This window comes from Oncorhynchus clarkii, chromosome 31, assembly GCF_045791955.1.
Source record: "Oncorhynchus clarkii lewisi isolate Uvic-CL-2024 chromosome 31, UVic_Ocla_1.0, whole genome shotgun sequence".
NCBI classification, from domain to species: domain Eukaryota; kingdom Metazoa; phylum Chordata; class Actinopteri; order Salmoniformes; family Salmonidae; genus Oncorhynchus; species Oncorhynchus clarkii.
Window position 1 is genome coordinate 13143879 of NC_092177.1, and position 14691 is coordinate 13158569.

The following is a 14691-nucleotide window of genomic DNA, read 5'->3' on the forward strand; positions in this document are numbered from 1 at the left end:
ATGTGACTTACTGGTAGAAGGGGTATAGGTTAGGGGGTAGGGACTAGATAACTCACTGGTAGAAGGGATATGGCAGCGGCTGCATGGTGTTGACAGGCACTAGTCCGTGTTGTCCGGTGGAGAGAAGGGTGCCCTCCCAGTGACTGTCCTGCCCCGTGTCTCTAACCATCAGCAAATCGTTACGTCTGAAACACAACTCCTCTTCCTCATCACTATGCTCGCCACTGCTTACCAGCGCCTTGGCGAAGAACGAACCTGGGGGAGAGAGATACATACAGGTAAATAACACGCAACGAACACCACACCAGATGCAGGTTTCTGTAAAGAATGAACATTCTACTTAACTAAAGGGATCTTTTCATGGAACTGAGGCTCTGTCCTACGTCACAGAATACTGTTTTAAAAATCCATTCTCAACATACACACGCCTTCACTGGCTATTGATTCCTCTCAGCCATTAGGGAGAACAGTACTTCCTCTTAAAACAGTATGTCTACAATGGAAATGCAGTGTAGGAAAATACCTCTCTAAAGTATGTTGAGTTAATGGCTGACAAATTGTAAAGTGAAAAGGGGCACTGTGGTTGTTTTGCTGTTTTACTTGATCTCTGAACATACAGAACACGTCATCAGTTAAAGTGTAGCTCTATGTCATTTCTAGGTATCTGGAACAACTTCTGAAATACCATGAAAATGTCCCTTCAGTTCAGTGGTTGAGTAATAAGTTGACATTTTATGCTTCTGTTCTTCTCTGAGGGGAGTGTAATGTAAACTGATGTTGATGATGAAGGTCAGGAAAGTAGAGCACATAAGCTGTCCATAAGGAGTTCGTAGAGTGTGTAAGGTCTTCATAACGTGTCCATTAGTAGTTTATAAACTGTTCATAAGATGTTTTTAATTTTTTAATTTAACCAGGTAGGCTAGTTGAGAACAAGTTCTCATTTACAACTGCGACCTGGCCAAGATAAAGCAAACCAGTTCCACACAAACAACACAGAGTTACACATAGGACAAACAATAAATAAGTCAAGAACACAATAGAAAAAAAAGAACGTCTATATACAGTGTGTGCAAACGAAGCAGCGAAGTAATTACAATTTAGCAAATTAACACTGAAGTGATGTCTATAAAGACTTCATAAGATGCTGATGTGGTGTTCATAACCTGTCATAAGGAGTTCAAGTGTCCATCCCAAACCTTCTAAACTAGCAGTCCCAGGTAGTGTGGCCAGGTGTTGTTCATAATATGGTTTTAACATGTCATAAGGTGTTCATAAGTTGTTCATAGGGTGTGTATAAAGAGTTTATAAGGTGTTCGTTCACCCTCCTGCAGCAGCAGTCCCAGGTAGAGTGTTGCCAGGTGTTCCTCGTCTATAGTCACAGTGATCTCCAAGTCCCTCAGCAGCTCAGTGTCCAGCCAGAACGACTGGTCACACAGGAAATTCTCCAGGCACCGCGCCACATAGCCTGGACATACAAAATGCACATAATATGTTCATAACATGTCATAAGGTGTTTATAACATGGCATATGCTGTTCATAAGGTTCACCACGCCACACAGCCTAGACACACAACGAAGTAAGAGGAAGTTGTCCCTACATCCTGATGTAAGGCCTGTTTTTTCCAGGTCGATTCGTTAGGATTGGGTGCGGGGACGCTGGTCCTAGATCTGTGCTTATTGGCAACTTCTAACCAGGCTGGACATAATAATCAGCTATCAGACTGTGTAAATGAGAGTTTCATCCATGTCAGGTAGACTAGGATAGTACAGCATACCCAGAGCCAGGTAGGTAGAGAACTTCCAGATCTCCTCTACAGTCTTGAAGGTGATGACAAAGCTGTCCTTCTCAGCGTGGACAGACAGCAGACGGGCAGACAGGTCCTGTATGGAGGCAGAAGAACCAAAGACATTGATGAAGGAGCAGAGAGGATGCAGAGAAGGTCACCTTTATGCTAAACCGACTCCTGGCCCCTACGTCAGGGAGAAAATACTTTCAGCAGGACAACGGTTGGTACTGCACCTTTGGTCTAGGCGGGGTCATCGGTTTTGGCATGCCTTGACCTCTAACTTCTAACAACCGACCTAAGACCTGTGACTAACCTTGAAGAGCTGAATGACGTCCTGACTGTTGCTCTCGACGACCCTGAGTCTTGTACGGAGCGCCTCCTGTAGTTCAGAGTCAGGTATTACACCTGAGCACCGCCGACCGCTGAACACTAGAACCACGTCTACACACACACAAACACACACACAACACACACACAAACGCACGTACACACGCACATATGCACACGGGCACACACACACTGTCAGTCTCATCATCAGACGGTAGGCGTATTGACTGATACTGTGATATTGTCATGTAGAGGTCAATATGCAGAGGTTAAGCTGTTTATGTGACTTTTCACAGAAGGTAAGTGAGTGAATTTTAGAGCCATTCTCAGTGAGTGTATTACAGAGCTCATTGAGTGTATTACAGAGCTCAGTGAGTGTATTACAGAGCTCAGTGAGTGTATTACAGAGCTCATTGAGTGTATTACAGAGCTCAGTGAGTGTATTACAGAGCTCCGTGAGTCTATTACAGAGCTCAGTGAGTGTATTACAGAGCTCAGTGGGTGTATTATCCGTGAGCTCATTGAGTGTCTCAGTGTTAGACTAGGAATAACAGATCTATTACAGCCTTGAGTGACTCTTAGTGGACGTTTAAAAGGGACCTTTAAACATTAGGTCCATTTAGGAGAGAGCTACACAGGAACCTGCTGGAGGAAAGTAACAGATTATCATAGAGTAGCTAAGTAGCTGTGTCTACTGCAACATTAATGTTAAGGGAAGATGAAGAGTCATCAGTTTTCTTGCAGGATGTTGACATACATACAGACAACATGAATGATAAAGTGATCATCTAGATGACTGTATAGAAAGAGACAGGATACAATAGAGATGCTGTGATAGCATCAACACCAACAGATCCACAATAAGCATCACACCACACAACCATGACCAGCAGCTGGTCAGCATGACCAGCACCACCACAACATTAGCAGTTAGCACATCCATAGCAGGAATAGAGAGAGAAACACCCTGGCTGTCCCAAATAGCCCCGTATGGGTCAAAAGTAGCACCTATGGGTAATAGGGTGCCATTTGGAACACATCCGAGTATCTGTGAGTAGAACAGTACCTGAGGAGAACCTCTCTCCCACAGCCAGTGACACGGTGCTTCCTCTGGTGAACGCCTCCTTCCTCGTCCAGTAACTGTCCAGCTCCGCCTCCCCTTCCCCAGACTCCACCCCTGGACCCTCCTCCTCCCCTGGAGAAACCAGGAAACAGAGGTCAGGTCAGAGGAACCCTCAGGAAGGAAAGGGGTGATACAGTTGTTTGGGGGTTGATTTTAAAAATTAACTTTTGTTTCAGCAACATGTGCTCTGTAAGCAAGTTCAAGATCATCCATCAACTTTGTTGTTTGACAACTATGAAGGGGGATGGAGACCAAATAGTGGACATGGCTACAAAACAACACCAGCATTTACCATCATTTAGTGTCCACATTGCTGCATTGTCTATCCTTCTGGAATGCAAACCAGTCAAGGTAACGAGACAAAGTGACAGAATTGGTGGTTTTTCTATGTCACTGTATGAGAGAACATTCACACTAAAGTTGCATATCTGCTGGTGTACAGTGTATTTTGTGATCCAGCTGATGAGGGTTTCAATAGTGATGAGTTTTTTCCTCCAGAACATCAACAGGACATGAAGAGTCTATCATAGCCCACACATCTATTACCGTACTGCAGCTCCCAGATGGTCTGTTACAATATAATGACCTGCTCTGGTTCTCCTGACAGGGCTTTGTGACTGGTGACGGCTTCACACACACGTGCTCACACACACACACACACACACACACACACACACACACACACACACACACACACACACACACACACACACACACACACACACACACACACACACACACACACACACACACACACACGCACACACACACACACACACACACACACACACACACGCACACACACACAGAAACACACACACACAAAGGCTTTATGAGCGGCTGGGCTGGCTTCCCCATGTTGTTGTCCCATTGTCCCAAACACATCCTCAGTCTGGGACTGACCGGTGACCAGTGGCATGACACAACAGCCTGAAAAAATCCTCCCAAACAGCCTGAAAGAATACTCCCAAACAGCCTGAAAGAATCCTCCCAAACAGCCTGAAAGAATCCTCCCGCTTAAACGACCACTGTTATGTTGTTTATGCTACAGCGTAATACAATGTTTCATTGTTTGCTACAGTACAAATCCAGAAACACTCCAAATTAGTCTGGGAAATATAACTCATGCAGGACATGGGAAGGAGGAACATAATTGCGACAGAATCAGCTGGATGTTTTGTGAAGGTCATCGAAGGCTTTTTTACTGTACTCTACCTCGATTCCTAACATAATTTCCTGTGAAGTGCCCATTGGTTCCCGCTAGCGTGTACGGTGGTTCCCTCCATAGTGCATCCAGCTCAGCAGGGGAGATGTCTGGGAGGGGGGAAGGAGATAAGTGTGACACACATCAGTAAATGGTCGCTTTCCCCTGATCAGACGTTGCATGCATCAACCAATGGTTGTCATCGACTGTACCTTCGGGCACCAGATTGCTATAGAATATGATGTGGTTAGCTGATAAAATACCTATCCAGGAGATTAGTCTAACACACATCTGTAAATGTCTGGGAGGGGGAAGGAGAATAGTGTAACACAAAGTAGTAAACACCATCAAGGGGTGCATGTCAATAGTCTAAAGTGGATTCCTCTCCTTATATCTCCATCAATACTTTGATGGGGAGAAGGATACCAGGAAGGACACATTTACTAGTCCTGAAGGAAAATTGTGTTGGTTGAAAATGTTGTATCACAAACAGGTCAAACAGCAAATAGTGAACAGTCTTTACAAGAAAAGCAGCTAGCCATCAGACATCGTAAGACAGCGCTTCCCAATCCTGGTCCTGGGGAGCTAAGGGTTGCAAATGTTTGTTTTTGCCATAGCAGTATGGCCTTACCAGCCACACTGATCTAGAGACAGATACTAGCAATATGGCCTTACCAGCCACCCTTATCTAGAGACAGATACTAGCATTGTGGCCTTACCAGCCACACTGATCTAGAGACAGATACTTGCAATATGGCCTTATCAGCCACCCTGATCTAGAGACAGATACTAGCAGTATGGCCTTATCAGCCACCCTGATCTAGAGACAGATACTAGCAGTATGGTCTTACCAGCCACACTGATCTAGAGACAGATACTAGCAATATGGCCTTACCAGCCATACTGATCTAGAGACAGATACTAGCACTATGGCCTTACCAGCCACCCTGATCTAGAGACAGATACTAGCAGTATGGCCTTACCAGCCACCCTGATCTAGAGACAGATACTAGCAGTATGGCCTTACCAGCCACCCTGATCTAGAGACAGATACTAGCAGTATGGCCTTACCAGCCATACTGATCTAGAGACAGATACTAGCACTATGGCCTTATCAGCCACCCTGATCTAGAGACAGATACTAGCAGTATGGCCTTACCAGCCACCCTGATCACCCTGATCTAGAGACAGATACTAGCACTATTGCCTTACCAGCCACACTGATCTAGAGACAGATACTAGCAGTATGACCTTACCAGCCATACTGATCTAGAGACAGATACTAGCAGTATGGTCTTACCAGCCACACTGATCTAGAGACAGATACTAGCAATATGGCCTTACCAGCCATACTGATCTAGAGACAGATACTAGCACTATGGCCTTACCAGCCACCCTGATCTAGAGACAGATACTAGCAGTATGGCCTTACCAGCCACCCTGATCTAGAGACAGATACTAGCAGTATGGCCTTACCAGCCACCCTGATCTAGAGACAGATACTAGCAGTATGGCCTTACCAGCCATACTGATCTAGAGACAGATACTAGCAGTATGGCCTTACCAGCCACCCTGATCTAGAGACAGATACTAGCAGTATGGCCTTACCAGACACCCTGATCACCCTGATCTAGAGACAGATACTAGCACTATGGCCTTACCAGCCACCCTGATCTAGAGACAGATACTAGCACTATGGCCTTACCAGACACCCTGATCTAGAGACAGATACTAGCACTATGGCCTTACCAGACACCCTGATCTAGAGACAGATACTAGCACTATGGCCTTACCAGCCACCCTGATCTAGAGACAGATACTAGCACTATGGCCTTACCAGCCACCCTGATCTAGAGACAGATACTAGCACTATGGCCTTACCAGACACCCTGATCTAGAGACAGATACTAGCACTATGGCCTTACCAGCCACCCTGATCTAGAGACAGATACTAGCACTATGGCCTTACCAGCCACCCTGATCACCCTGATCTAGAGACAGATACTAGCAGTATGGCCTTACCAGCCACCCTGATCTAGAGAGAGATACTAGCAGTATGGCCTTACCAGCCACCCTGATCTAGAGAGAGATACTAGCACTATGGCCTTACCAGCCACCCTGATCACCCTGATCTGGAGACAGATACTAGCACTATGGCCTTACCAGCCACCCTGATCACCCTGATCTAGAGACAGATACTAGCACTATGGCCTTACCAGCCACCCTGATCTAGAGACAGATACTAGCAGTATGGCCTTACCAGCCACCCTGATCTAGAGACAGATACTAGCAGTATGGCCTTACCAGCCACCCTGATCTAGAGACAGATACTAGCAGTATGGCCTTACCAGACACCCTGATCACCCTGATCTAGAGACAGATACTAGCACTATGGCCTTACCAGCCACCCTGATCTAGAGACAGATACTAGCACTATGGCCTTACCAGACACCCTGATCTAGAGACAGATACTAGCACTATGGCCTTACCAGACACCCTGATCTAGAGACAGATACTAGCACTATGGCCTTACCAGCCACCCTGATCTAGAGACAGATACTAGCACTATGGCCTTACCAGCCACCCTGATCTAGAGACAGATACTAGCACTATGGCCTTACCAGCCACCCTGATCTAGAGACAGATACTAGCACTATGGCCTTACCAGCCACCCTGATCACCCTGATCTAGAGACGGATACTAGCACTACACACCTGGTTCAAATAATCAAAGCTTGATGATGAGTTGATTATTAGATGTAGATGTGTGGTGCTAGGGCAAAATCCAAAACTTGCACCCCCTGGGGTCCAGGGACCAGGATTGGGAAAAGCTGTGGTAAGGGTTGACAGGGGACCGGAAACACAATGGCAAGAAGCAGAGAGGTCACACAATGACCCAGAGACAAACATCTGCACTGACATCATCAGCCAAAAACCCCGCACATCACTGAGCGTTACCCATGAGACATCAGCTCAGCAAGACAAGAGAACAGTCAGACTAGAACACACTCAGACAAGGACAAGCATGCCCTGTAAACGGAACACAACAACGGTAAGCCTTTGTGTATTGTATACAAAACTGTATTGGTAAGCCACAGCTGACAGTCAATGTCAAAATTGTCTTCATGCTTTTGACCTTGTCGTAATACTGGTAATATTACCCAACATAGCAGAGAGACTCTCTACACAGGACCAAGCATAAAGACAATACAATACACAATGATTGACTGGTCCGTTATGCTGCACTGAGACACAGAACACAACAAACTGTACAGTTTAGTAACAATATGACAGACAGGACTGCAACTACAGTACACACAACAAGCACATTCAAACACCACCTAACACAGCGTCACACTGACACACCATGCCCTGTACTATACTATACCTTCATGGGATAGCCTGTTACCCATATCATATAGATATACCTACAGCAGCAGTATCTGTCTGAACGAGTGAGATACTGCTCTCTGTCTTCTCATGTCAGTGACCTACTAGCCTCAGCTACAGGCTGTGGGTACAGACGGCAGAGTGAAGTGGAACCAACCTGGGAAGAGAGGGCAGCGTTTGAGAAGCGGAGAGCAGCAGGAGGACGAGGAGGCCCGGAGAGGAGTGCAACAGCACCACGCCATGTGTACCAGCAGCTTACAGCTCCCAGAAATCAATGCTGCCAACAGCCGCAGCTCTCAGCACAGCTCTCAGCTACTAAGCATTTAGACTGACTGTCTGGTGGTCCGGCTCTGTCTGTCCTCAGAGACAGCTCTATCTTTCTCACTTTCTCTTTTTCTGATTTCTCTCTCTCTCCTGCTCTGATCTATCTCTCTCGTTCTGATCTCTCTCTCTCTCCTGCTCTATCTCTCGTTCTGATCTCTCTCTCTCTCCTGCTCTGATCACTTTCTCTTTTTCTGATTTCTCTCTCTCTCCTGCTCTGATCTATCTCTCTCGTTCTGATCTCTCTCTCTCTCCTGCTCTGATCTCTCTCTCGTTCAGATCTCTCTCTCTCTCTTTCCTGCTCGGATCTATCTTTCTCACTTTCTCTTTTTCTGATTTCTCTCTCTCTCCTGTGAGAGTCTGATCTGTCACTTCCGTTCTCTCTCCAGTTAATTCTCTTTAGAGCTTCTTCCTGTACCCACACATCTCTCTCTCTCTCTCTCTCTCTCTCTCTCTCTCTCTCTGTCTCTCTCTCTCTCTCTCTCTCTCTCTCTCTCTCTCTCTCTCTCTCTCTCTCTCCCCATCTCTCTCTCTCTCTCTCTCTCTCTCTCTCTCTCTCTCTCTCTAGCTGCTGCCCAGTCTGTGAATACACAAAGCACTCTTTTCTGATGGCATGTGTGAGTGGGGTGGTTAGTGAGAGAGAATGTGTGTGTGAGAGACCCCACTGTTTGTGCTGCTGAGACAGAGTAGTGCTGACCAACTGTAAGAGAATGCCAGCAGAGTGCAGCAGGCTACAAGGTCACTCTACAAGAGGTTACTGGGCACAGGTCTAAGATCAGCTTACCCTCCCCCACTCATAACCAGTAGAGGGGACAACACAAAACAAACCTTTCCCATGATCAGGGGAAACACCATCCTACTCTCTGCAAGGTCACCATAGTGACCAGGGCTCGTATTCACAAAGCGGTGCTGATCTAGGAGTGCTGACTGGGGATCAGTTTAGTCTTTCAAATCATAATAAATATGATTTTATAGACAGGGGGAACCTGATCCTAGATCAGCTCTGCTACTCAGACGCATCGTGAATACCCGCCCATAGGGTCAGGGATTGGGATCAGATGGGGAGTTCTGATTGGCTGAAAGCTTGAGTGCTGCACATTGTGGGAGGATGCTACACTGTTCAAAGGAAAAGCTTTGAAACACAAAGCTAGTGGCAACTAAGCTGCCACAAACTTAGGGTATTGAAACATCATCCTGAGATGTTTTGAAACATGACATGGTGTGTTGTAACTCTACTTAATCAAGAGTTGGTCAACACCATGCCAGGGACAGGGAGCACTAACAGAAAGGTTTAAAAAAACAATTTGATGTTTCGTATTTCCAATTCCTGTAAATGAGATTCACTTCTCTTGTTGTTTATTCCCTTCTCATATTGTTTATTCCCTTTTCATATTGTTTATTCCCTTTTCATATTGTTTATTCCCTTTTCATATTGTTTATTCCCTTCTCTTGTTGTTTATTCCCTTCTCTTGTTGTTTATTCCCTTCTCTTGTTGTTTATTCCCTTCTCTTGTTGTTTATTCCCTTCTCTTGTTGTTTATTCCCTTCTCTTGTTGTTTATTCCCTTCTCTTGTTGTTTATTCCCTTCTCTTGTTGTTTATTCCCTTCTCTTGTTGTTTATTCCCTTTTCATATTGTTTATTCCCTTCTCTTGTTGTTTATTCCCTTCTCTTGTTGTTTATTCCCTTCTCTTGTTGTTTATTCCCTTCTCTTGTTGTTTATTCCCTTCTCTTGTTGTTTATTCCCTTCTCTTGTTGTTTATTCCCTTCTCTTGTTGTTTATTCCCTTCTCTTGTTGTTTATTCCCTTCTCTTGTTGTTTATTCCCTTCTCTTATTGTTTATTCCCTTCTCTTGTTGTTTATTCCCTTCTCTTGTTTTCACGTTCTGACCTTGTTTTATTGACTCAAGTCCATGTTAAGTCTGTATATCACAAGTCTGAATAGGGCCCCATGTGCTCAGTGTAACAAGGGTGGTTCATCACAACAGTTACGTCTGAAGACTGGCTGAGTCAGTGTTTTGGGCAGTGTTTTGACAAGCAGGAGACCCAGGTTCAAATTAATATTGTCACGCACATACCAGCTTTATGCTGTAAATGTTATCTCGGCTATAAGTTGGACATGTTATCTCGGCTACAAGTTGGACGTATTATCTCTGCTATAAGTTGAACATGTTATCTCTGCTATAAGTTGGACATGTTATCTCGGCTATAAGTTGGACATGTTATCTCGGCTATAAGTTGGACATGTTATCTCTGCTATAAGTTGGACGTATTATCTCTGCTATAAGTTGGACATGTTATCTCTGCTATAAGTTGGACATGTTATCTCTGCTATAAGTTGGACGTATTATCTCTGCTATAAGTTGAACATGTTATCTCTGCTATAAGTTGGACATGTTATCTCGGCTATAAGTTGGACGTATTATCTCGGCTATAAGTTGGACATGTTATCTCGGCTATAAGTTGAACATGTTATCTCTGCTATAAGTTGGATATGTTATCTCGGCTATAAGTTGGACATGTTATCTCTGCTATAAGTTGGATATGTTATCTCTGCTATAAGTTGGACATGTTATCTCTGCTATAAGTTGAACATGTTATCTCTGCTATAAGTTGGATATGTTATCTCTGCTATAAGTTGAACATGTTATCTCTGCTATAAGTTGAACATGTTATCTCTGCTATAAGTTGGACATGTTATCTCGGCTATAAGTTGAACATGTTATCTCGGCTATAAGTTGGATATGTTATCTCTGCTATAAGTTGGACATGTTATCTCTGCTATAAGTTGAACATGTTATCTCTGCTATAAGTTGGACATGTTATCTCTGCTATAAGTTGGACATGTTATCTCGGCTATAAGTTGGATATGTTATCTCTGCTATAAGTTGAACATGTTATCTCAGCTATAAGTTGGACATGTTATCTCTGCTATAAGTTGGACGTATTATCTCTGCCATAAGTTGGACATGTTATCTCGGCTATAAGTTGGGCATGTTATCTCGGCTATAAGTTGGACATGTTATCTCGGCTATAAGTTGGACATGTTATCTCGGCTATAAGTTGGACATGTTATCTCGGCTATAAGTTGAACATGTTATCTCTGCTATAAGTTGGACATGTTATCTCTGCTATAAGTTGGACATGTTATCTCTGCTATAAGTTGGACATGTTATCTCGGCTATAAGTTGGACGTATTATCTCGGCTATAAGTTGGACATGTTATCTCGGCTATAAGTTGAACATGTTATCTCTGCTATAAGTTGGACATGTTATCTCTGCTATAAGTTGGACATGTTATCTCTGCTATAAGTTGGACATGTTATCTCGGCTATAAGTTGGACGTATTATCTCGGCTATAAGTTGGATATGTTATCTCGGCTATAAGTTGGACGTATTATCTTGGCTATAAGTTGGACATTTTATCTCTGCCATAAGTTGAACATGTTATCTCTGCTATATGTTACCTTACTTAACCCTAAACATTTTGAAAGTAACATAATTTATAACCTCACAATGAGCCTGGCAGATGTGGTATGAATTACTGCCATTGCCTACCCTAGGAAAAGTATTCAATTTCCTGTGTCCTATTTAACATTTGAACATATTTCAGCAAACTGTGGACGAATATGACAGCTCTGTCTATTAATCTCAATACATTTATAAAAATGTGTCACTGGAAATGAATGTATGAGAGAGACAGTCTGAAACATAATTTGTGTGATTTGATGTTGCCTTTTACATGATCTGAAACCCTCAAAAGGTGTTTTCACAAGTTCACAACTCTCTCTTAAATACCAATGTTACCAGAGTGTTCCTTGTGATTCATTCAAATGTCTGTCACAGTACTGTTTCAGAGTACTTCTACTCTGTTTTAAACCACATTCTACTGTATGTATCAACACACATTGGGGTTTACATTCAAAGACAGCTTAGGTGCACTACTTTTCATGGTTTCAGTACACAATGATGGTATTTTGAGTCTCTCTATTTTAACAGTGCAGGGAAAGGAATGGGGTAGGTAGGGCATAACTAATCAAACCCTCATTGCCTACTTTCCACTTCTCTCTCCCTCTTTCTGTCATCCAGTATTTCCATGCTAAAGTGAAGAAAATGAGGATGAAGATGCTCCTTCTCTAGAAACAACACCGGTCACTCCATTGAGGCATCCACGGTTGAGTCCCAAACGGCTCCCTATTCCCTATGTAGTACACTACTTTTGGCCAGAGCCTTATGGGTCTTGGTCAAAAGTAGTGCACTATATAGGGAATAAGGTGCAATTTAGGCCGAAAGCCATGTCCTGATTGAATCAGTGTGTCTTGTGAGTCAGACAGCTGTAAACAGCCTGAGGCTCTTTACAGGAGAAACAACACTCTGTTTCCAGACACCGACAGACACATTACAGATAAATCTAATAGAGCAGGTTGACTCCCAAATGGTACCCTATTCCCTATGTAGTGCACTACTTTAGACCAGAGCTCTATCTGGTCAAAAGCCCTATCGGCCCTGACAAAAAGTAGTGCACTACACTATAGGGAATAGAGAGGCCCCTGGAAGGCAGGCTCCTGAGCTCCTCATTACACAGGCTGGAGCACAGCATGTTGAAATGACAAACTGTTGTCCAACAGAGGATTTATACCCATATCTTCATCATCATGTCACAGACTGGATCATGCTGTGCTGGGGATTTTAATAGAACAAATCAATCATCTGATTATAATGCAGACTAAGTCACAATGCCCTCCAGACACCTTGGCTGCTGTTGATCTAGCTAGACGTTGTTACATTCAAAGATACGTTTGCAGAAATGCTTCGGAATTTATGTAAGGTGCTTCCGTACGTTGTGGAATGTTCTACTACATTCAATTTGATGACATCACAATGACACACTAACTCATTCTCATTCCGTGGCATTCTGTAATGGAACGTTGCTGCCAGCAGAACAGTAAACGTTCTAAACTACTCAAGAGGTTAACAGTTCATGGATGTCAATGAGGAGCAATGGAGAAGAGCAGAGTTAGAAAAACTGACACAGAGTTATTTTAAACTGCTCTCCACGTTAGCACCATTATTCCAATTGGGATTCGAGATCAATATAATATCATTGTTACAGAACTTTTGATGCCAATATGAAGCCTAATAACCTTCATAAACCTCAAACCTATATAGCTGGGCTATGGGTTCAACTGTAAGGCTGTGGGGTAAGCGTGTGTGAAATGAGTGTAAGTGAGGGACAGGGGTAACATGAGACAGACAGGGGGCTCTATGTTTAGCCTAACCCCCTGGAACAACACACGCCTGTGTGCCTGTGACTGAACTACAGCTGAGAGATCCCCTCACTACAGTACAGTGGCTAACACAGAGAAACACACACACACGTATCTACTGCAAATCATAGTCTAACGATCACACATTATCCATTGATCTCTTTTATTTGCTATGTCCTCTGATGGGAAGGAGAGAGAGAGAGAGAGAGACAGAGAGAGAGAGAGAGAGAGAGAGACAGAGAGACAGACAGAGAGACAGACAGAGAGACAGACAGAGAGACAGACAGACAGAGAGACAGACAGACAGAGAGACAGACAGACAGAGAGACAGACAGACAGAGAGACAGACAGACAGAGAGACAGACAGACAGAGAGACAGACAGACAGAGAGACAGACAGAGAGAGAGACCACTGTAATTGTATGAAGCCATAATATAACATTTGAAATGTCTCTATTCCTTAGAAACTTTTGTGAGTGTAATGTTTACTGTTCATTTTTTATTTTTTATTTCACTGTTTATTACCTATTTCACTTGCTTGGCAATGTAAACATGTTTCCCATGCCAATAAAGCCCTTTGAACTGAGTTAAGTTGAATTGAGAGAGAGTAGGACTAACACACACACACAGCATAAGTTCAAGACAAAGTGGAACACAAACATACTCAATGAATACAGACAGATAGTTAGAGAGAAGAGTGTGTCTCACCTCTGTCCTGCTGTCTGTTCTCTCCTGTCACTTCATTCCTCATGAGGGTGGTAGTGGTACAGTAGTCCAGTATAGTAGTCCCAGTGTGTCCTCTGTCTGTTCACTGAGCAGTGAGGGAAACTTCCCCATCCGCCAGGCTAAAGCCCAGTCACTCTGCTCCTGTCCCTGTTCCTGTGTTTGGATAGAGCAACGGACAGCTGTGATTTCAGCCGTGAGAGAGTGTGTGACAGTGTGTGAGAAAGAGTGTGTGACAGTGTGTGAGAAAGAGTGTGTGACAGTGTGTGAGAAAGAGTGTGTGACAGTGTGTGAGAACAGAGTATGTTTGTGAGAAGAGACTGTGTGTATGTCAGGGGCAGCATGACTCTGACCACTGAGGAAGTACTGAAACTCCTCCCCCTCCACTAACTTCTATGGGACAGGGTTCCACTAGATAACAGCAATAAACTCAGATTCCACGGTCACAACATCAAAACTGGCAGTAACAGAAACATTTGGGAAAAAAATCAACTTAATTTAAGATTAGGGTTAGGCATAAGATTAGCCGTGTGGTTAAGGTTAGGCATAAGGTTA

General features: G+C 43.9%; 1 protein-coding gene across 4 annotated transcripts in view; it reads right to left on the reverse strand.

Annotated features, from left to right (window-relative positions):
- LOC139390756 (SH3 domain and tetratricopeptide repeats 2) overlaps positions 1 to 14464 on the reverse strand; it is a 35382-nt gene extending 20918 nt beyond the window's left edge. Inside the window, exons 1-8 of one of the 4 annotated variants that reach the window (XM_071138107.1) lie at positions 14122 to 14464; positions 7829 to 7987; positions 4453 to 4551; positions 3181 to 3309; positions 2101 to 2228; positions 1776 to 1881; positions 1322 to 1465; positions 57 to 255 (exon numbers count right to left, since the gene is read on the reverse strand). In XM_071138107.1, coding sequence (XP_070994208.1) covers positions 57 to 255; positions 1322 to 1465; positions 1776 to 1881; positions 2101 to 2228; positions 3181 to 3309; positions 4453 to 4551; positions 7829 to 7853 — 830 coding nt within the window. In that variant the 5' untranslated portion in view covers positions 7854 to 7987; positions 14122 to 14464. Of the gene's footprint in view, positions 1 to 56; positions 256 to 1321; positions 1466 to 1775; positions 1882 to 2100; positions 2229 to 3180; positions 3310 to 4452; positions 4552 to 7828; positions 8103 to 14121 lie in introns of those variants that run through there. The other 3 variants (XM_071138110.1, XM_071138106.1, XM_071138109.1) reach the window with 3 other exon arrangements.
- Between the last annotated feature and the right edge of the window lie 227 nt (positions 14465 to 14691).